This window comes from Callospermophilus lateralis, chromosome 6, assembly GCF_048772815.1.
Source record: "Callospermophilus lateralis isolate mCalLat2 chromosome 6, mCalLat2.hap1, whole genome shotgun sequence".
In the NCBI taxonomy this organism is placed as follows: Eukaryota; Metazoa; Chordata; class Mammalia; order Rodentia; family Sciuridae; genus Callospermophilus; species Callospermophilus lateralis.
In genome coordinates, this window is record NC_135310.1 from 140,172,748 (window position 1) to 140,194,165 (window position 21,418).

The window sequence follows — 21,418 nt, forward strand, 5'->3', positions numbered from 1 at the left end:
CCATTTTGCTATCAGGTAGCCCTGGCATGTATCCCAGACCCTACAGGACAAACCAGATCATTAAGGTAGCTGAGCATATAGTGCTGGCCTCTGATGCCTGTATTTTTTCTTAAATGATGTTGGGTATTTTAATAGTTTTTCAAAAAAGTCAAGTACATCCCATTGGTCATGGCTCCGCGTTTTCTAGCTTAGCATTCCCCCTTTCTCCTGCCTTGCCTTGGGGTGCAAGGATTCCCCTGCACTGCTGCTGCACAAAACATGCTTTTGTCCATGAGTCCTTAGTAAGTTGCCCATAGTGCAACCCAAGATCTGTCTGCCTCTTTGGTCTCATGATATCTTCCACCCTGTTGTCATACACTGGGACTGGGTTTTCCTGAAACACACATATATGCATGCATTTGTATATAGGTGTATCCTTGTATGTATGTGTCTATGTGCTTGCATATATTCTATATCAGTAGTTCTTGTCCAAGGTGATTTTGCCCCCACACCCTAGGGGACTCTTGGCTATTTCTGGACACATTCTTGGTTTTCATAATTGGGGGCAGATGTGCCACTGACATCTATTGGTTGGAGGTCAGGATTTTGCCACACATCTACAACACTTTACACTGTGCCTATAACAAAAGGTGATCTGACCCAAAATGTTAATGGTGCTGTGACCTAGAAACCCTTTTCTAGTGAAGCAGACCTGTTGACACCTCTTCCCTAGAATTATTGTTTCTACCATGTGTACCTCCTGACACCCTGCTGACCCTCTAAGTCCCCTATCAAAGGCCTGCTCCATTTGCATCTTGACCTTATTGAGAGCTATCCTCATTCAAATTCTTGACCCTTAGTTGCTTTATCTCCTTTAACACTTATAACATACTACCCTGAGTTATCTTTGGTGTTCCTGTCTTAAAGTTGCAGAGACTGACCATAAGCTCCTTGAGGACAGACCCCCTTCTTATTCATCTTGGTGTCTTTTTTGGATCCTGGTAGTTTAACTAAAATATGAAGCATACCATGAAAAGTGCTATAATAACCCTTGTTGGTTGGTTCATTCTGATCAGGAGAGTTCTCCCAGGAGATAGTATTGATCATGGCTGTTATTAGTGAGTTTTCTCTCTGACATAAAGTATCAATCTTTCAATTACAATGTCTAAGTTTTTAAAAACCTTTTTTTGAGATAGAGTGTCACTTGGTCTCCAACTGCTATACTCGAGTGGTCTTCCTGCCTCAGCTCCCCCAAATAGCTGGGACTATAGGGTTTTAGGACACCAAATTCAAGAGTGTTTTTATTTAACCTCTCAATCTGTGTAGATATTTAGAAATCTTTAAGTCATCTGTATTTATTGTCATGATGGCTTTTCTAAGACTCTAAATTATAAAAGATTAAGGACCACACCTAAATTACAGAGCATAGCAATGTGCCCTAGACATTGCTTCAGCCTGAATCTTAAGCCTACATCTCTTGGTAATAAATAGCATTGCCCAGCTGGGGATTGTTAAGGCCCATGACATCACGTACATTATGATGATTGTGAATAGTCTCTATGTATCTGAAAGTGTCACCCACCTATGGATTAAGAAAAGCTATCACCTAGGACAGTTGGCAGCCTGCATTTATGTAATTTTGGCCTCTATAAGTTCTTACAGTTCCCAGAATTATTCTCATCACACTGCTTGTGAGTTTTCTTCTTTAAAAAACTCCAAATTCTTTCAAGAAAGTCTTAGCAGAGAATAAGAGGAGAGAGTGAAAGGTCACATCCCTGGTCAGAAAGCTCCTGACCATGCCTTATCACTTCTCAGTTGCTGTTGCACAAATGACACTTTACCCCCAAGCTAGAAGCCTGTGTCACCCTTTGACTCCCGTGTCTGCAGATTCCCAGGTGTCTCAACCTCCACTCATCCTCATCCCTCAGGAAAGATCCCATTTTCTCTGTTGGACATATGATAACATCCTATTCAACCCCACATTTTGGTCACAGTTCATTTTAGAATTTTAATCTGATTAGATTGCTATCTCTTTTTAAAATTTGTTCTAATTGATTGTACATGACAAGTAGAATGCATTTTGACACATCATGCATAAATTGAGTATGACTTCTCATTCTTCTGGTTGTACATGATGTAGGATCACACTGGTTGTGTACTCATATATGCACATAGGTTTTCAGTGTCTGATTCATTCTGCTATCCTTCCTTCCACCATACCCCTCCCCCTCCATTCACTGCCATCTGCCTAATCTGAAGTACCTCTATTCTTCCCCAGCCCCCTTCTTCCATTGTGAATTAGCACCCACATATTAGAGAAAACATTCAGCCTTTAGTTTGGGGAGATTGCCTTATTTATTTAGCATATTCTCCTGTTCCATCCATTAACCTACAGATGCCATGATTACATTCTTCTTTAAGGCTAATATTCCATTGTGTATATGTACCACACTTTCTTTATCCATTCATCTGTTGAAGGGCACCTACGTTCATTCCATAATTTAGCTACTATAAATTGAGCTGCTCTAAACATTGATGGGGCTGCATCACTGTAGTATGCTGATTGTAAGCCTTTTAGATATAAACTTAGGAGTACAATAGCTGGTTCAAATAGTTGTTGCTTTCTGTTTTCTGAGGAATATCTATTTTACTTTCCATATGGGTACATCAATTTACAGTCCCATCAGCAATGTGTGAGTGTACATTTTCCCCCACATCTTTGCCGACAATTTATTGTTACTTGTGTTCTTCATAATTGCCATTCTGACTGGAATGAAATGAAATCTTAGAATAGTTTTAATTTGCATTTCTGTAATTGATAGAAATCTTGAAATTTTTGCATATAATTGTTGATTGATTGTATTTCTTCTGTGAAGTGTCCCTTCAGTTCTTCAGACCCTTTATTGATGGGGTTATTTGTTTTCTGGTTTTAAGTTTTTTGAGTTCTTTATATAGCCTGAAGGCTAATGTGGACTGGGCATGTGGTTCAGTGGTTAAGTGCATCTGAGATCAAAGAAAAACCCTGGTAGAAGAACAAAACAAATATAAATAAATAAATACATTTTAAAACCCATAGAAACCTAGATCCTGGTTTTATATCCAGAGGATTAAATTATCATTTTTGAAAACCCTACAAATAATTCCTCTTAATTATAGCGAGCATAATTACACATACATTTCCTTTAGGACATCTGTCCTTCACAAACCTGCAACCTGCTTAGACTCTCTGCAACTTGTTGAAACGTTTAGCTTTTGAGCTTTTGGTCTATCTTTCTTCCCATTTTGAAACAATCCAGTCATTTTACTTTAGGACAAACATCATACTTTACATACAAAATCTTTCCTCATTCAAAAACACTCTCGATATATCCTCATCCTTTTAACTTTCTTTGTATCTTCCCCCCTCCCCCGCCCTCCAACTTTTTCTTTGAAATAAAAGGTTGTTCTGCCTTTTTTCTCTCTTAAATTTAAATTTACAGGTTGATATGTAACCGATATGATTCTGCAATCTGTATACGGGGTAAAAATGGGGAGTTCATATCCCACTTGAATCAAAGTGTGAAATATGATATATCAAGAACTATGTAATGTTTTGAACCAACAATAAAAATTTTTTAAAAAAGAGAATCTTGAGCAGAAATTCAATAAATACAACTGATAAAAATGCTGATATTGTCTGAAGGTATGCTGTGGGGTAAGTGGCCCAGGAAGGGAGAACTAGAAATAGTGTATTATTTGTTTCCCCCGGGGCCCCTGGGGTATCTCTGTTGAAGGAGGGCCCCTGGGGTACCCATTTTGAAAACCAGTGAGAGATCCTGCTTCCTCACTTTACAAATCAGAAGACTGGGGCCTGAAAGTAGTTTGGATGTAGTTTCCAATTATGGTTCTATTTCTTGACAGGCATCTAAAATCTGGGCTGGTCAAACCTTTAAAAGTAGCTTTGTAAGCCCTCACAGCTGTTGGGGTTTAAGTACCACGATCAGTTTTAAAATTTTCAAAATATAAACCACATAGGAATGTAGACTTTATTTTAAAATTAAAATTGATTTATAAATTTAAAATTATTTTATTATCTATGATTCATTTTATTTGTACATTTTGTTTATTTCATTCAATCTGATTTATAAACTTTGCTTATTTTTTTCCTGTGTTATGGAATTTTATGATTTGGCTATGGAACTATGTGTACACCTTTTGGGAGTTCTCAAGTTTGCATTATGTGTTATTATAGCAAGAACATGAAGATTGTGGGCAAGACCAGCTTGAAATCAGTTAATGAACTTATATCATGTGACCTTTGGAAAGGTCACATGATTATTTGTGTATATTTATGGGGTACAGTGTAATGTTTTCATCTGTGAATTCAATCAAATGTATAGATCTTCTTGCCAACTTGTCATTTTTTTGGTGTGTAAGAATTTTAAAAAATCTATGGGGCTGGGGTTGTGGCTCCATGGTACAGCGCTTGCCTAGCATGTGTGAGGCACTGGGTTCGGACCTCAGCACTGCATAAAAAAATAAATAAAATAAAAGTATTGTGTTCATCTACAAAAATAAATAAATAAATTTACAGGTTGAAACAAACCATATAAATCTTTAAAATTTAGACAATTTCCTTCTTTTTAATAAAATACAATACTACATTTTTCAGTATCTTCATCAAAATGCACATTAAGATCTTTCTCCCTTTATCTCTCTTTCTGTATAGATTTGCACCTGTTAATTTGAACATTAACTCTAAAAAGCCCTTTTTTATTGACCCCAGGGATACTCAACTACTGAGCCACAAATCCCAGCCATTTTTATATTTTATTTAGCAACAGGGTCTCAGGAAGTTGCTGAGGTCCTTGCTAAATTGGTGAGGTTGGCTTTGAACTTGCCTCAACCTCCTGCCTCAACTTCCCTAATCACTTGTTTTACAGGCAGATGCCACTGTACTCAGGAAAGCCTTATTTTTAAGTAAATATGCAGGGAAGAGCAAAAGTAAGTTGTTTTCCTATATACCAATCATTTATAAAAATACATTTAATAGCTATTATTATCAGGAAGCTAAGACTACTTGAATTTACATTTAGCAATTGAGTTGTCATCGTTGTAATATATAAATGATTCAGATGTTTTATCTTCATTTATAAGCATTTACCTTCTTATATTTACCTATTGCCCATTTTTATATTACTCATGGAAAACCAAGATATCAGACTAGCATAGTCAACACCTTATTTCTTGGCCAAACGTAAAAGTTGAAATTGTATTTAAAACAGAAAGCAATGGACATTGCATCTTAAACACCTAACAGAGATAAATATAATCCTGAATGGCCAGCAACCTGGGAAAAATTATTAAGAATTTTAGAAATTTTATTTACTTATTAATTTATTTTGTGTGGGGGTGGGTACTGAGGAGTGAATTCAATGGCACCAGGTCACTGAGCCGCATCCCCAGCCCCACTTTTTTATTTGAGACAAGATCTCACTGAGTTGCTTAGTGTCTTGCCTTTGCTGTGGCTGACTTTGAACTCAAAATCCTCCTGCCTCATTCTCTGGAGCCACTGGGATTATAGGTGTGAGACACTACTACTGGTTATTTTTAGACATTCAGAATTTTATCTTACCAACAAATTTAAATTAACTCATTTGTGAGATGTATATTCACATAGAATTCTACTTATGAGCAGAAATTATGATAATATGTACTTATTGACTTATAAAATGAGAGTTGAATAAAAATTACATTCACAGGAAACTGAAAGACTGTTGTCATTTGGATATGGAATGGTGCCCAAAAGCTCATGTGTTTGTTGGCTTCATTTGACCAATTTGTATCAGTTTTATTCATAATGATAGATTTAACAGACTATAAACTAATTTTGTTGTTGTTCTTGATGGAGATTAAGATGCCTTGAATTGGGTAGGGGATTGTGTACTTAGAAAGTAAGAGTTCTAAGTAATTTTCTACATTTTCTTTTTCTTTTTAAATTTTTTATTCAAAAGATCTTTTCTATTTTATTCAAGAGAACATTTTACTGTTTAAAATCATGCTCTGGTGGTCTAATTGTCCATAGGATATTCCAAAATAAAGGGATTCTGGAAGGTTTCATGGAGGATAAACTGCCATCATATGATGCAAACTGTGCTTCTCTGTGATACTGATAATACAGTACCATTCAATGCAGTGTATACAATAATGTAATTTAGTCTAACAAGTGGACCCTAATTTCTGATATTTCCATTGTTTGAAAATATACATGGGAATAAAACACTATATGCTTACAATGCACCTAGAACTTTTTAATAATCACCTCTTTTTTGGTTTTGGAATCCTTACATTAGTATTTTCTCATTTAGTGCCCTCTTTAACCAGAATCTCATAACTCTTTCATTTTTGTAATAACATTTAATTTACTTATTTTTCATATAGTGGCCCTGCTACAATAGAATATAGCATCTTTTATATGATAGGAACCAACAAGGAAAATTTCCATTAACTCCCTTTTTATATTTTATCGTAAGTAGCAACAGGAACATGCATTTATAGATCATTTCTAGACAAATTGTGAAGCTAATGACTGATTTGTTTCTGCCTGTATGCATTGTCTTTGTTTTATTAGCAGTGGGCATCATGGTCTGTTAAAGAGGAAAGAAAGTCATCATGCTGCGTTTACTGGCATCCATATATTACATTTCTGTATTTTTTGTTGTATTGTAAAAAAATTTCATAATCAACAATGTTGTGATGTTATAAAACAAATGAAAACAATCAAACAAATTTAAAAAAAAAAAACAAGACATTAAGGCAGAATGTACTTCCAGATCACATCAGGGACAGACAAGATATCCCAGTATCTCAAAGACTGTGACAGGTCATTCAGTAGGATGTGGTGCTGTAAATCAAAGGCCCTTCTCTTGAGAGTCCCCCAAAATGGAATTTCTTCTGCCCAAGTACTTAGTGTAGGCTGTGTTCCCACAAATGCCCAGACTTTCTTCTGTCTGCCTTTGATTTATCAGAAAAGGGTAAAGAGAGACCTAGAATCTGAGAACCAGCTGCTCATATTATGAGGGGGGTGGGGGATGGAAGAGAATGTTCTTAGAAGACCATGGACAAGGGCAAGAGGGAGCCAGTGTTGGACTCAGAAGAGTGCACAGGAAGAGAGGCTCTGAAGAAAGTAAATGGACGTGAACTACCACTTACCAGAAGCTGCAGTTAAGACAGAGACCAGTAGATAAAGGTGAACGGGTCTCCCCAGCTGGTTCCCTCAGGGGTGAGGGAAGGAAGATCCTTAATGAAAGGAACAAAGACAGAGCTTGGGAAGCAAGAGAAGAAAGAGGAGTCAGTAAAGGGGGGGATGATTTTACTGGTTTAGGAGCCAGCTGCCTAGAACAGTGAAAGGAAAAGACAGAGCCCAGGGACTAGGGTGTTAAGTAGCTAGTCAGCCATGATGGGTGAGCAGGGCAGGGACAAGAAAGGAAGATTGAAACTGAGGATGGCCAAGGCCCTCAAGGATGGGTGAGACTCCCCTCTCACTCCCCCCATAACTTTATGGTGGCAGAGACAGTTTGGACCCAGGACCCTATGGGCTGCATTTCTCCTAGCCCAATCTTGCCCAACCCAGCTGAGGACAACGCTGAGGACTCTGAGGACGTGGCACCTTTGGGAGGCACCATGTGGCCTGGATGGTGCTCATTGCACAAAGGCTGGCCAGGGCTTTCAAGGCCCATGAAGACATGTGGATACTCAAGTGCTTGTCCACTTGTTAGGCATCAAAGAGGAGCCAACCTGGGCCCTCGGTGACTGTCAGGTGCTGGCTTCTGGAGACCACACTGTCCAACAAGGCAAAGGCCTTAGCCACACTGAAGGGTGAGAGAAGCCCCTGAGAAAGGCAGATAGAACCATTAGCCAACCTCAGCCTCTTCCTTCTCTACCATAGAGAACCAGAGGAACATACCCTACTTGGCCACTGGGAAATGCCCACCACCTGTTGGGATGATTTAGTGCCCTTTGGTAGACAAACTGTGTGTATAGTAGGAAAAAGCTGCTCTCAACAATGCCCTCCTGCCCCCACTCCCCTTGCACTAAATACTTCTGCTGAAAAATAATTAAGCACTCAGGGGGAGACTTTAACCCTGGAAAGGACCAGTGAAGCTTAGCCAGTGAGGGGGCGGGGCAGCAAGGAGGTGGGAGAGGACTAGTGGAAAGGAAGGGTTTCCTAAGGAGAAGATGGCACTGTAGTTTGGATCTGGGATGTCCCCCAAGGTCCATGGGTTGAAGATGTATTCATCAGCCTGTGGGGACACTGGGAGATGGGGGAACATTTGGAGGTAGGGCCTAGTGGAGGAAGTTAAGCCATGGGTGGTGTGTCTTGGAAGGGAATATTCAGGACACCAGCCATCTCCTCCTTTGCTTTCCAGGCCACAGTGAGTGAGCATCTTTGCTCCATCCCTTACTGCCTCCATGATGAACTGTCCTGACACAGGCCCAAGAGCAACCAAAGAGGCCAACCAAGCCTGAAACCTCTGAAACTGTGACCCATGATAAAGAATTCCTCCTTTCATGTTGATTATCACAAGTAATTTGTCACAATAATGGGAAGCTAACTATCATTGGTCACAACTGTGCAGCCCCAGAGTAAAGGCAGAGTATGAAATAGTCAGAAACTGCAAAAAATTCTATGAGGCTGGAGTGAAGGATTGATATTGAGAAATGGCAAAGGGGGATAGGAGAAAAGGTTAAATCAGGAACTATCTGGTTAGCTCTCAAAAAAGAGATTAATCTTTATCCTAAAAGCAATGGAAAACTATCAAGTCTGATCACAAGAGGGGGGGCCCCCTTAGCAGGAATGTAGCTGGACCACTTATTCTAGGCTTTTTGCAATCAGCTGTGGGCCTTTGTGTTAGTCAGCTCTTCATTGCTGTGGCCAAATCATCTGACCAGAATGACCAGGAGAAGGAGATTTCCTTTTGGCTCCCAGGTGCAGAGTCTCCGTCCATGGTTGGCCAGCTCCAGGGCTCTGGACCAGGGATAAGGCAGAGCATCCATCACCATGGAAAGAATCACCTTTTGTGTGTTCATGATTTTTAAATAAAGAAAACAGAAATAACAAGTGTACATGAGGATATGCAGAGAAATTGGAATCTCGTACATTGCTGGTAGGAATGTGACATGGTTTAGGCACTGTGGTTGGTGGTTCTTCAAAAGTTAAATAGAATTATCTTATGAACAATAATTCTATTCCTAAATCTGTAGATACAGAGAACAATGCAGATAGGTATTCAAGCAAATTCACATACATGCAGTTTCATATCAGAACTACTAAAAAAAAAACACAAGGGGGTAAAAATCCAAATTCCCATCAATGGATGAGTGAATAAAACAATTGTGTCATATTAGGTACTGGAATATTATTCAGTCATAAAAAGGATTAAAATACCGATACATGCCACAACAAGACTCAACCTAGAACACATCACACTAAGTGAAGACACAAAAGGTAATATATTTTATGATTCAGTCTATATGAAATATGCAGAACAGGGAAATCCATGGACACAAAAAGCAGAATCATGGTTGCTAGTAGCAGGAGGGAGGAAGGGATGAGCACACACTGCTTAGTGGATACAGGTTTTTCTTGGAGGCAATGAAAACCTTGGGGCACACAGTAAAACTTGTGGTTGCACAACACCTTTGAGCCATGTATTAGATGGCTCAGGACTGTGAAAATGTGAATGTCATTGGGATAAAAATATCTAAAAGGAACAACAAAGTTGGTGATGTTCAACAACTAAAAAATTACTACAGAGGTCATAGAAGATCAAATTATTTATTACCACACTATAGCATGTAAATATAATCACATATCTTGGAGACTTTAAGGCCTAGTCCAAACACTAAGAACAAAAATGATTGATAAGTAAGCAATGCAAGTATCATGGGCAGTTACTGTGAAAGTTCAAAGATGTACATCTGATTATGGAGAATGGGAAAACGTCTTGAAGAAGATGACATTAATGGAACTTTAAGGACTAATGGCATGGAATTGTTTGGGTTGGAGGTAGAGAAATGCAATACCACCAGGCAAGGTGTTCTAGCTGCAATGGAGGTACGTGGTAGTTCAAAGCTATTCAACTGTCCAATCTGGTGGTCATAGACACTGTGTAAATTGGGAACACATATTAAAGAGCAGGTGTCAAAGGACCATAACTCTGCAATGGTGATTGGTGAATGCCAAAGATAGACAAAATGTTCATTAAAGTTTTTTTTTGTTTGTTTTTTTGGTTGTAGATGGACACAATATATTTATTTTATTTATTTTAATTTATGTGTGGTGATGAGAGTATAGCCCTAACTTGCTAGGCAAGTGCTCTATCACTGAGACACACCTTCCTTGAAGTACCAGGAAAGCAAGTATACGTAGAAGGAATTGCATGGAGAATGAGATAGAAATGTGTCTGAGGCCATCTGGGGAAAGTTTGCAAGCTCTCCTATGCAATCTGTACTCCACGCATAATACAACAGGGAATCAGGACAGCCTATTGGCCATGACCCTGGTTCTGTGGTACAAATGAGTGGGCAGTATGGGGACAGCTGAGTGTGGTGCATGATGAGATCATACTGGCAAGTTGTTCAGAAGGCTTAGGACCCTGACCTCATTTTTCTACTTGGTGTTCACCTAAAGGCCCATCCTTATGAACTGTAGTGAAAATTTGGGGACATGGAAAAAGGGAAAATCTCCATGGAGAGGAAGTATGACCCTTAGGGAGATGAGAACCTACCACAGAACAGAACCGTGTTGGATTCATTATGCCTGATGAAGAAAAGGAAGGGGTGGTCAGCACAGAACGTTGGTAAAAATGATGAGCAGAATAGCACTATGTTTACGGCTGTGGCTGCCGCAGCCTCAGTGCCTTCTTCATTCACCTCCACGACACTCTTGTGCACAACCTTGGACAGACACAGGCCTGTCTCAGTTGACATTGCAGAGAAGTCAGCCTGGCCCTGTTGGAAGGCATCGACCATTCCCAAACGCTGAAGCACAGACTCCATGTCACAATCCCCCTGCAGTTTAAATCTCGGAAGAAAAACTTCCACTTCAGTATTATGCAAAGAGGCTGTCTTGGTCCAGGCTATGAATTTCTCAAAAGTAAGGTTATTTTCCACCTGAAAGACCAGAATCACAGGTTCATATTCAGACTATGGTGGGTATCGACAGACACACAGACATTTCCATGAACATTCCTTGTTGACTGTTCACATAGCAGTGCCTTCAACAGCCCAGAATCTTGTGAGAGATCTGACTTGTCCACCACCCCACGTGCTATCCCATATATGATTTCCCTGCAGGAAGACTGTGGCTGTCCCTCCTTATTCATCCACTAGCAAGCCATGTTTGTTTGTGAAAAGCATCTATGCCTAGTCAATGGTGCTTTTCTAGTGGTATTTGTTGCTTTCAAGGAGGCTTAGTTTTCACATGATAACCCATTGCTGGCAAGCCAAAGAGACTGGGGAAAGGAAGGGCTCTCAGTGTGAGCCTCTCCAGGAGAGGGACATCTGTGTAAAGTGGAATGAGGCACTGTTTGTGGAAACTCATCATCACAGTTAGGGACCTGCAGAGAGGGAAAGCCCATGGGAGCTGCTCTGCTCACAAAGACCCTTTAGGTCATCACAGTGCACTGCCACCATTGAGAGGATGGTTGATTCTCTTGCAATAGGGATCATATCACAAGGAAGCAAGGAGGACAGGGCTGGGCCATTTGGGCTCTTGGGTTGGAGATACTGTGAAAGAAAGGCACAGGGTGTACCCTCTTCTTCCCACAGAAATTGTGAGTTCAAAGGAGTGCAGTCCCTCCTGACTCACCACACTGAGGTCCACGTCCTTATCTGGGAGCAGGATGATCATGCTCAGCGTCTTGCCAGCATAAGGCAGCTCCAACACCTGTGTCTGGGCCTCACGGATGTAGACGTAGTTAAAATAGGCTTTTTTCTTCATCATCTGCACTGGCCTTTCCTCCTCCTGAGAGGAATGACCACATGAGCATAGCATTTAAAACAGTATGAAAGGAGAAAGAAAACTCTCAACTCTGCTGGGGTCTAGCACTGCTAGAAATTAATAAATAATTATCTAAAATATGCCTTATAAATAAGGGGAGGAGCTTAATGCATACAAGCTTCCTTATTGCATTACATAACATCTTTAGGGTTTACAGAATTAAGCAAAGTATTCTAATATCTGTTTTACATAAACTTATAGCTCACAGTTAACCAGGGCCCTTACAGTCATTTTTAATAATAAGAAGCTACAGATGCTGAACTCATAATGATAAATTATGCATAACAACAATTCAAGTGTGAAATTATTTTTTGAAATATATTTTAGTGGTAGTTGGACACAATAACTAGTTATTTTATTTTATTTATTTTTATGTGGTGCCGAGGATCAAACCCAGAGCCTTGTACATGATAGGCAAGTACTGTACCACAAACCCACAACTCCAGTAACTAAATGCAAGATTATTTTAATTTAATGAATAATAGATGGAAAATCTGGGGCGTAGCTTCATGGTACACCACTTGCTTAACATGCACAAGCTCTGAGGTTGATCCCTCATTGCACAAAACTGTAAAAACAAAACAAAAATCCTGATTCATGGCATGTGTTTTCATATTCCCTCTTTGTACTCTGTCTCATGGCTGATATATATATATTTTACATGCATACATATATCACCTCTTTTTTGCTCTTTATCTAAGCAATTGTTGTCTATAGGAAGATATTTGTGTACAGGATAAGGTTAAACCAATACATGTAGGATACTTCATCAGAGGCAGTTAAGAGTGCTAATAGGCTAGAAACCATAATAGATACCAAGTATTATTTATTCAAATCATTTTTCCAATGAGATTAAAATTCATTAAGAGAGATAATAAGTTTGAAATTATCATTAACCATTTATGCCTTTACAAAGTTAAATTTTCTATTCAATTTCTTCATCAGACTAGCATAATTTTTGAAGTCTCTCCCTACCTGGTTTACTTTGAAAGGCATTTCTTTTGTGCTTGATTTGTTAAATGGCTTGTCCCACGTTCCTTGGAAGTAGATGGCATTGACAAGAATCAGCCTGACCTGCTCATCAATCGAGCCCATTGGTAGCAACTCTGAAATTTTACCTTTCAAGAAAAGCACAAACACCGTCAGTTACTTTTTTTGAATCCATGGTGAATAAACATGACAACGACATCTTGGAGATCCAAACATTCTGGTTTCAAATGTGCTGAGTTTGGATGATAGGTATAAAAGTAAAATATCCCAGCTGTGAGTGGTATTCATGATGACAGACACTGGAAGAGCCACCAAGTTGATAATGGTGAAAGACTTCTAAGTCACTGGAGGAAAGCAGGTTGGGACAAAGCAGAAACTTGACACCAGGTTGGAGAAAAAGACAAGCAGCAAAGCAGAGAGGGGCTGGATAGGAGCTGACATTACCTGCTGTGGGTAAGAGGAGTGTCAAGTCTAAGGCCCTGTGGTCAGGCCCAGTTCTAACACTGTACAGCTACCTGCCACATTCCTGAGGCACACAGAATTGTAATAGCTCCAGAGCAGGGACATGGGAGGAGTTTCTAGAAACTACAGAAGAGATATTATGATTGCACTTCCTCCTGACTCCTGGAATCCCTGGAACAGGTAATAATTTGGGTAGGTGAAGGTATGTCCTTCTTTCCCTGTATATCAAGTGATATGGTTCCAAGGAACTAAGAGCATCCCTGCTAATTTGCTGCCTCTAGAGGGCACAAGAAGAAAAGATTCCAAGAAGAAATAGTGGAAAGTACTACCTCTAGTTTTTACTGTCTCATTTGTTAGCAGAAATAGGGACATTCCTAGTGGTGTATAAGTACCTGGATGATTCAAACATCAAACCATTTTGATCTAGAGGATCAAGGTTAGAACTTGTCACACTCTAAAACAGAAATGAGTATGTTTTAACCTCACAAGCAGCGTGTTTTCAATCTGTGAAATGGATCAGCCCTGAGAGAGGTTCTGTAGTTGACTAATCAAGTCTAGGCTTCTCAAATCTGATGAAGGGGACTTAAGTGAGACATAGGAAAGAAGAAGTAGGAGAAGTCATCTTAACATGTAAAAGTGGAAGAAGTGAAGTCCAAACTGACCCCAGGAAGAGGAGGGCCAAGGGCATGGCTTGGGAAGATCTGGCCATTGATCTGTTCCCATAGATGACATCACAGGCCATTGACATGTAAAGTATTACATGGGAAATCTGACCTACAAGTTTCTATTGACACTAGCATCAGCCACTCTGGCCCTGGGAAAACAGACAGCATTAATTCTCTAGTTTTGAAAACCTGAGCACTGATCAGATCTTCTGTGAGCCACTAGTTTCACAGGCACCAAGAGGCTCAGCCAGGCAACCTTGCTCTGATGGCTCTGCAACACCAGTGACATTAGCAGTGAGGAGGAGAGGTAAAGGAGAGAGGAGAGGAGAACAGAGGTGGGGTGGGAGGAGAGGGAAATAACTTATAATTCTGACCTTCCGTCTCTTTTGAGACCCAAGTATTTATATGCTCCCTGGACTTCTCTGTAGCTTCAGCAAAGGGCAGCAGCTCCAGCTCCGCATGGTAGAACTGAAGACAGGACTCCTTAAATGTCTTTGGAGAGAAATATTTCAAATGGTCAGGTTGCTCAATAAAATGACAGTGAGCTTCAAAGCATTCTGAATGATAGCTTTAGGCTATTCTTAAAATTAAAAACATGATCAAATATTAAGCTACTTGATTGTGAAACATTTTCGTTTGTAAGGAGAAATTTTCTGAGCTTGGAAAAACCAGAGAAAATAAATGAAATTTAAGATATCGCTAAAGTTGAAATAATACAAATTATGATGGTAGATATGGGGTCTTTATAAAAAATAGTTTACTGTGAGTTTCTCAAGTTCTCTAGAATATTGTTCTTTTTTTTGTGAGTTTTTGCAGTACTGGGGATTGAACTCAGGACCTTGAGCATGCTAGGCAAATGCTGTACCAATGAGCTATGTCCCAAGGCAGTTTTCCATTTTGTTTTCAAGACAAGGGTGTCACTAGGTTGCCCAAGCTGGCCACTACCTCTCCATCCTTCTGCCTCAGCCTCCCAAGTGTGCCATCCTGCCTGGTCTCTAGGGTCTCTCTTCTGGGTTGTATATCACCAGGTATTTTAAATACAACTTTTATTGTTCTGCTGACTCAACTTACTGAGAGGAAATCACAAGTCTTCTCTCCAAAGAGCCTGTTGGCTGTTGTAAGCAAGTACTTTGAGCCAGGCTTGTTCACTTGGGTGAGAAGCATCTGGAAGCCCTTATGGATGTCTTCCTCTGTGTTTAAAGACATTGCCTGTGAAGGAAAGCAAGAAAACACTCTCAGTTTTGATCTTGTTCTCCACAAGAATTTGCAAGCAATATTCTTCTCAAATACTGCATGAATTTATCCTTTGAGAGGATAAATTCATGCAGTATTTCACCTGCACAGAGCTCTCTGCATAGTTTATAGATGAGCAATAGAACAAAATGAAAGGGGCATGAGAGGATCAGAAATGGGACTATTCTTAAGTCCTGTATCCCACAGAAACCATAAATTTGTCAGAAATAGAGAATAACTTGCCTTTATTTATGTACAAAATGATGTAGTTCAAAATACTGAAATAACTTGCATTTATTTATTTACAAAAAAAAGATGCAGTTCAAAAAACTAAAAATCAAAAAAAATTGGACAGGAATGCAATCATCATGATAATATTTAAAAGGAAGTAAAAGTATACAATGAGTAATATCATTAATAAGAATAAATTAGTTTTTAAACAGTATCCTAGAAAGAGACAATACATGTATAATATATGATACTTTATATTTCAGTAAAGGTGTCATATTACATCACAAGAAGAGTTTCATTTGACTCTGAAATACAGAAATCACAGTTTATATTTACTGACTTCAATGTAGGAAACTAAAAATCAACAACACTACAAATAAACTACCAACAACATGGAAATTAACCTACTAATTATTAAAAACAATTTCTTAAGAAATAACTCTCCTATGTAACAATCAAATAACTAACATGCTGTCTATTTTTTTCTTTAGATTTACTCAGCACTAGCTTTTGACATTGTATAAATAAATAACAGAGCAGCACAACTTTGGGATGCAATCTTAAACGTTAGTATTGAAAAAAGCTATAAAACTATTTTTTCTAGAATTTGTAAAATTACTTCCATTTCCCAATATAATTAAATTTAAATGACATTTATTTTCTCAATCTTCCAGTGGTCAACATATATGCTTTCTTTGTTAGATATTAGCCAGAAAATATGAAGAAAAGTCCTGTCGCCTAGCAAAGAGATTCAACTAAATTGCCAAACCTGTTGTATCAGCTGGACTGCCCTCTAATGGACTATATAAGGCATTCAGCTAAGAGGTCAATGCGACTTGGTTTGACAATTAAATTCAACAGAAAATATATAAACATATCCCACACAAACTGAAGTTTCCTGAATAATTTAAAACCAAAAATAAAAACCTTTTAGTAAATTAATTTTTACCATGAAAGAAATTGTCAGAATGACAATTCTACAAGTAACCAATTTGAATCATTTTGGAAATTGGTATTGAAGGTTTATGTAATTTCAGTCTTTCCAACCTTGGAGGCAGATCCTAAACAACAATAGTAACAGGCAGGAGCAACAGGCATAATGTAACGGCAATCTTTTGTGAATATTTCTGTATTAACATAATCATATTTTTGTTAGTCTATTCACTCTACAGATGTTTTCTTAGGCATAAACATGAGTCACAGTGGACACATGCTGAGTAGATCATATCTGTTAAGTCTCTTTTCACAACAAGCATTAGAACTTCTTTGAGGCATTTCCTCTGTGAAACACCATTTTGAGTAGCAAGTTGTTTTTCCTCTGTGGCTCATGCCCAGGCCTGAGACTTGCAGTACTGTAGGAGCAGTTTACCACCACTGCCCAAACATCCCTCATCTGGGGGAGGAGCAAAGAACTGATTCCCATAAGTGAACAATTGTTCCAAGGCCACAATTTTAAGGAACTTCTTGATGAACTTAAGAAAAGTTATAAATGAAAGAGAGATTACACAGTGACCCCTGCAAGCAAACCTCCACAACATCTCACTGGAGGAAACTCCTCAGCTCCCTCCCTCCCTTTCTCCTGTACCCTCTCCCTGAAATGGTCCAGGCTCACCCCTCCTTCTTCAAAAGTTCTAAAAAAACTCAAGGAGGGGATAGGAGACAAGCCTTGCAGACCAGTCCCTCCTTCTCGTTGACAGGAAAGCTTACCTGAGCCATCTGGTCTTTGGTGTTCCCCTTTGCTCCCAGGAGCACCATGGCCAAGGCAGAGGAGATGCTCAGGGGAGAAAAAAACACATTTTGTGAAGGTTGGTCTTGACACAGCGTCTTCAAAACCTGGATGGCAAAGGTGCCATTTGCTTTTGGAAGAGAATCCATGATGCAGGGTCTGAGGGCAAAGAAGATAGAGAAACACAATGAAATGGGGCTGAGGACACTGTGTGTGCTCTCTTCTTGGCTTTAATTTTTCTTGTAAATTCAGAAAATTTCTGAGTACCGGTGAAAGCCATGGGAGTAGATTAGACATGTGAGGAAGGGGCTGGTGTCTGTAGAACATCAAACTGGCAAGAAAAGGAAGAGCAGTAAAGCATGCAGAGGAGAACAGAAGTGGACAGGTCAAAGCAAGAAGAGTGAATAGTCAAAGCCAGAGAAAGGAGGTGCTACTTGAAGCCAGAGACAGTGGCGTATAAACACCAATGGGCAGCTCTATGCAGTGAGACCCTCTCTCACCAGTGGCTGGCCCTAGACCTTGGGAAAACTCCCTGACAACTTCCCATTTCTCAAAGATCCCCCAAACCTATGTCCAAGCAAGCCTTCAGCCCCCTCCCAAAGCATTCTTCCCCACTCAACTTCTCCAGCCCCTGTGATCCTGTGCCTAGTCTGAACCACCTGGCTCCTCTCCAGAGCCTCTGACCTCCCTGACCCAGAGATCCCCAGTACCATCAGCCCCTGCTCACTAAAATGCAAATCAAGTGGGCTGGGGAGCCTCAGAAAATGGGCTCTGCCCATTAGGACCCCAGATAGATAGACACACAGAATACTGAAAGGGAAGTGCTACCTGGATTCTATGAGGTCTCCCTTATATCTCCAGTGGCCCTAGGGATAAGCTCAAAATGTGTTTTGTAAATGGCATCCCACCTGCCTGGCCCCATCCCTTGCTGCAGTCCTCCTCTGTCACAGTCTCCGCTTCTACCCACCCTGATCCCCCCAATCACCTCTGAGCTTTGGCAAACACTGATATTCAACTTAAAAGGCTCCCTACTCAATCCCTGTCACCAGGCTCCAATCACTCATTGCTCTCTTCTAGGCTCAGCACCAGGAGGCCTCTGATGTCCTAGTCTAGAGCTCCCTCCTACCCACCCTGACTCATCACTGCTAATTGTAATTCCTTTTCTCATTTATTGTTGGACCCACAAGACTGGCCTCTGTCTGCAGGAAAGGTACCTGAAATCCTGATTCTAAGCACCTGCAAGTATGCTTAGGAAACAGCAAGAGCTCCATCAATTAAGGGGCAATCTCAGATAAATAAATGGTGAACTGGTTTTGAACTGGATACTGGAGATTTTCAAAGCACAGTGAAAGGTAAATCAGAAGTTACTCTGTGACTCCCTGAGGACAGAGGAGACATGAGAAAATAAGGCCAGTAGGTGGGAGCTGTGTTGGAGCATGAACACCCACCAGGTGAGGGCCAGGGCCAGAGAGGGGCAGGCAAGAGGCAAGCAGAAAAGCCAGGAGGCTGTGCAGCATCTTTGACTTCTTGGAACCCTGTTGCCCTTCTCTGGGACTTGCCCTAAGCAGGGTCCTGCTGCACCATTGACCTCCATGATTTCCCAAGTAGCTGTTTCTCTAAACACAGCAATTACATTGATTTGTCTTTTCTCATCTCAGTCTCTGGCATCCCTTCTCCCAGTGGTGGCCTGGGGTTTCTAAAACTTGCCTGCCTTGGTCCACTGTCACTTCATCCCCTGCACAGAGAAGTCCTCACCTGCCACCTTCCACAGAGTCTCTCCCTCAGGTCTCAGTGCTGCTAGCCTTGTGCTGACTTCTGAATCACAGGACCAGGATCTACAGCTGTGCCTCTCTCAGGTCCACTCTGGGGCCTCTGCACTCCCAGAGACCTTTATCAGGCCTATCTTCCAATCAGCATTCACTGCCCCAGGGAAGAAATCCAGTGTGACCTGACCAAGGGAGACACTGGGGTGGAGTTGCACACAGCATGTTTTCTAGAGGATTCTGAAAGTGAAAGCACTCTAAACTGACAACCAAAGGCAGGCTGCAAAGTCCCCTGGGAAAAACACAACGGGGACTGGGGAAGGACACAAAATCTACAACTCTGGGCCTCCTTACTTCCAGAAAGCAAAGACAGAATGACAGGCTGAGATTCTAGGGGAGGTAAGTCCTATAGGTCTGTATTCTGAGTCTTCTGCCTGACACAAAGGAGGGATTGAGCTAGATGAAATGTCTCCCTTTCCCTTATATGCTGTTGGTGGGAATGTAAATTAGCCTCATCACTATGGAAAATGGTAAGGAGTTTCCTCAGGAACTAAAGGTAGTGCTACCTACCACATGATCCAGTTATACCAGTCTTCTCTGTGTACACGTGAAGGAATCAAAGTCAGCATAGTACAGACACAGCTGCATACCCATGTTTGTCCCAGCACTGTTCACTAAAGCCAAGTTATGGATTCAGCCTAGGTGCCCATTAACAGATAAATTCATCCAAAAAAATGTGGTAAGTATAAATATACAGTAGAGTGTTATTTAGTCATAAAAAGGAAGGAAATGTAATTCGCAGGAAAACGGATGCAACTGTAAAACATCATGTTAAGCAAAACAAGTTTCAGAAAAACAAGTATCTCATGTTTTCTTTCATATGTGGAATCTAGAGAATAATATAAAATGACATGAAATTAGAAGATGGACTAAGAGGGAAGATAAGGGGTGAGGGAAAGTACAAGGGAGGGGGGGAAAGAGTGTGTTACAGGTAGGATGGATTTAGTTAAATACTTTATATGCATGTATGAAGTTGCTACTATTAAACAAATTTTTGAATAATTACTATGAACTCATAATTATTTAAAAACAATTTTTAATTGTTTTTCCAAGAGCTTTGTATATTACTTAGTTGTAATGTGCTTGCCTCATATGCACAATACCCTGGCTTAATCCCCAGCACCAGAAAAATAAAAATAAAAACTTTGTTTTCCAGTTTCTACACCACTAATTATTACCAGTGCAGCACCCTCATAGAGAACACAGGTATCCTAAATCTGAGCAGCTGATCTCTTTTTCAACTTCTGGTGCTTAGGCTGTGGAACTGGTATATAAGCAGTCCTACTCCTCACGCGCAATGTGACAGAAACAGAGACTGAATCAAAATGGCTCAGGACTTCAAGTGTGTCCATCAGCAGGTTCAGAAGCAGGGACCACCTGGAGCACACTGGTTTAGTAGTTCATGTCATCCAAGGTCCACACGCTCTCCCATCCTTCTTTGTACCAGCTTCAAGCAATTGGAAATACTTCATGTTGACATGTTGCCCAAGAAAGAGAACAGACCAAATGTCTGTTCCTCTGAAGCAGGAAGAATTTCCTAGAAGTTTGTCCATCAGTAGATACCTGTCTGTTTTCAAATGAATGAAAATTAGTTTTCTCTCCTGAGTGCCTGAATTATGGTGAGGCAAAATATTTAACAAGCCATTTTCTTAGGTGCCAATCCTCCGTTTGCATTATCCCAAGAATGAGGGCTTCCATAAACTTTGTGCCCTATGTGCCATACCATTTTTTTAATAACAACTTTATTCATTGGCACATGCTTGTAATCCCATCAGCTAGGGAGGCAGAGGTAGGAGGATCTAGAGTTCAAACCCAGCCTCAGCAAATTAGCAAGACCCTGTCTCAATCAAAAATAAAAAGTATCTGGGGATGAGGTTCAGTGGTTAGGTGTCCCTGGCTTTAATCTCTATATACAAAAATAAGAAAATGAATAAACATGAAGATGAACAGATAAATAATGCTTGTTAAAAGATAAATATGCATACCATAATATTGAAAAGAGAAGGAATCTGAGACATTGTAAATTCAGTTACCAGCAGGATGAAGGATAGAAAAGACTTTAACTGATAGTTTCGATCTAACACAACAAAGAAAAAAATAACTGCAACATATTTTTTAAATATTTTAAGATCAGCCATTGAGACAAAATTTTATTCTGCTTATCGACTTAACCAACCAAGAGGCTACAGAAACATGTCTCTACTGACTCTCTTCCTATCCCAGGTCAAATCCCTCTTCTCTCTGTCCATTGTAGATTTAATGAGAG

At 40.1% G+C, this 21,418-nt stretch overlaps 1 protein-coding gene across 2 annotated transcripts in view; it reads right to left on the reverse strand.

The window, feature by feature from the left end:
• Positions 1–9,761: 9,761 nt before the first annotated feature.
• The window catches only part of LOC143400901 (serpin B9-like), a 50,094-nt gene continuing 38,437 nt past the window's right edge, over positions 9,762–21,418 (reverse strand). The window contains exons 1-7 of one of the 2 annotated variants that reach the window (XM_076857866.1): positions 19,085–19,228; positions 17,311–17,488; positions 15,211–15,348; positions 14,514–14,631; positions 12,998–13,140; positions 11,831–11,986; positions 9,762–11,133 (exon numbers count right to left, since the gene is read on the reverse strand). In XM_076857866.1, coding sequence (XP_076713981.1) covers positions 10,729–11,133; positions 11,831–11,986; positions 12,998–13,140; positions 14,514–14,631; positions 15,211–15,348; positions 17,311–17,478 — 1,128 coding nt within the window. In that variant the 5' untranslated portion in view covers positions 17,479–17,488; positions 19,085–19,228 and the 3' untranslated portion in view covers positions 9,762–10,728. Of the gene's footprint in view, positions 11,134–11,830; positions 11,987–12,997; positions 13,141–14,513; positions 14,632–15,210; positions 15,349–17,310; positions 17,489–19,084; positions 19,229–21,418 lie in introns of those variants that run through there. The other variant, XM_076857867.1, reaches the window with a different exon arrangement.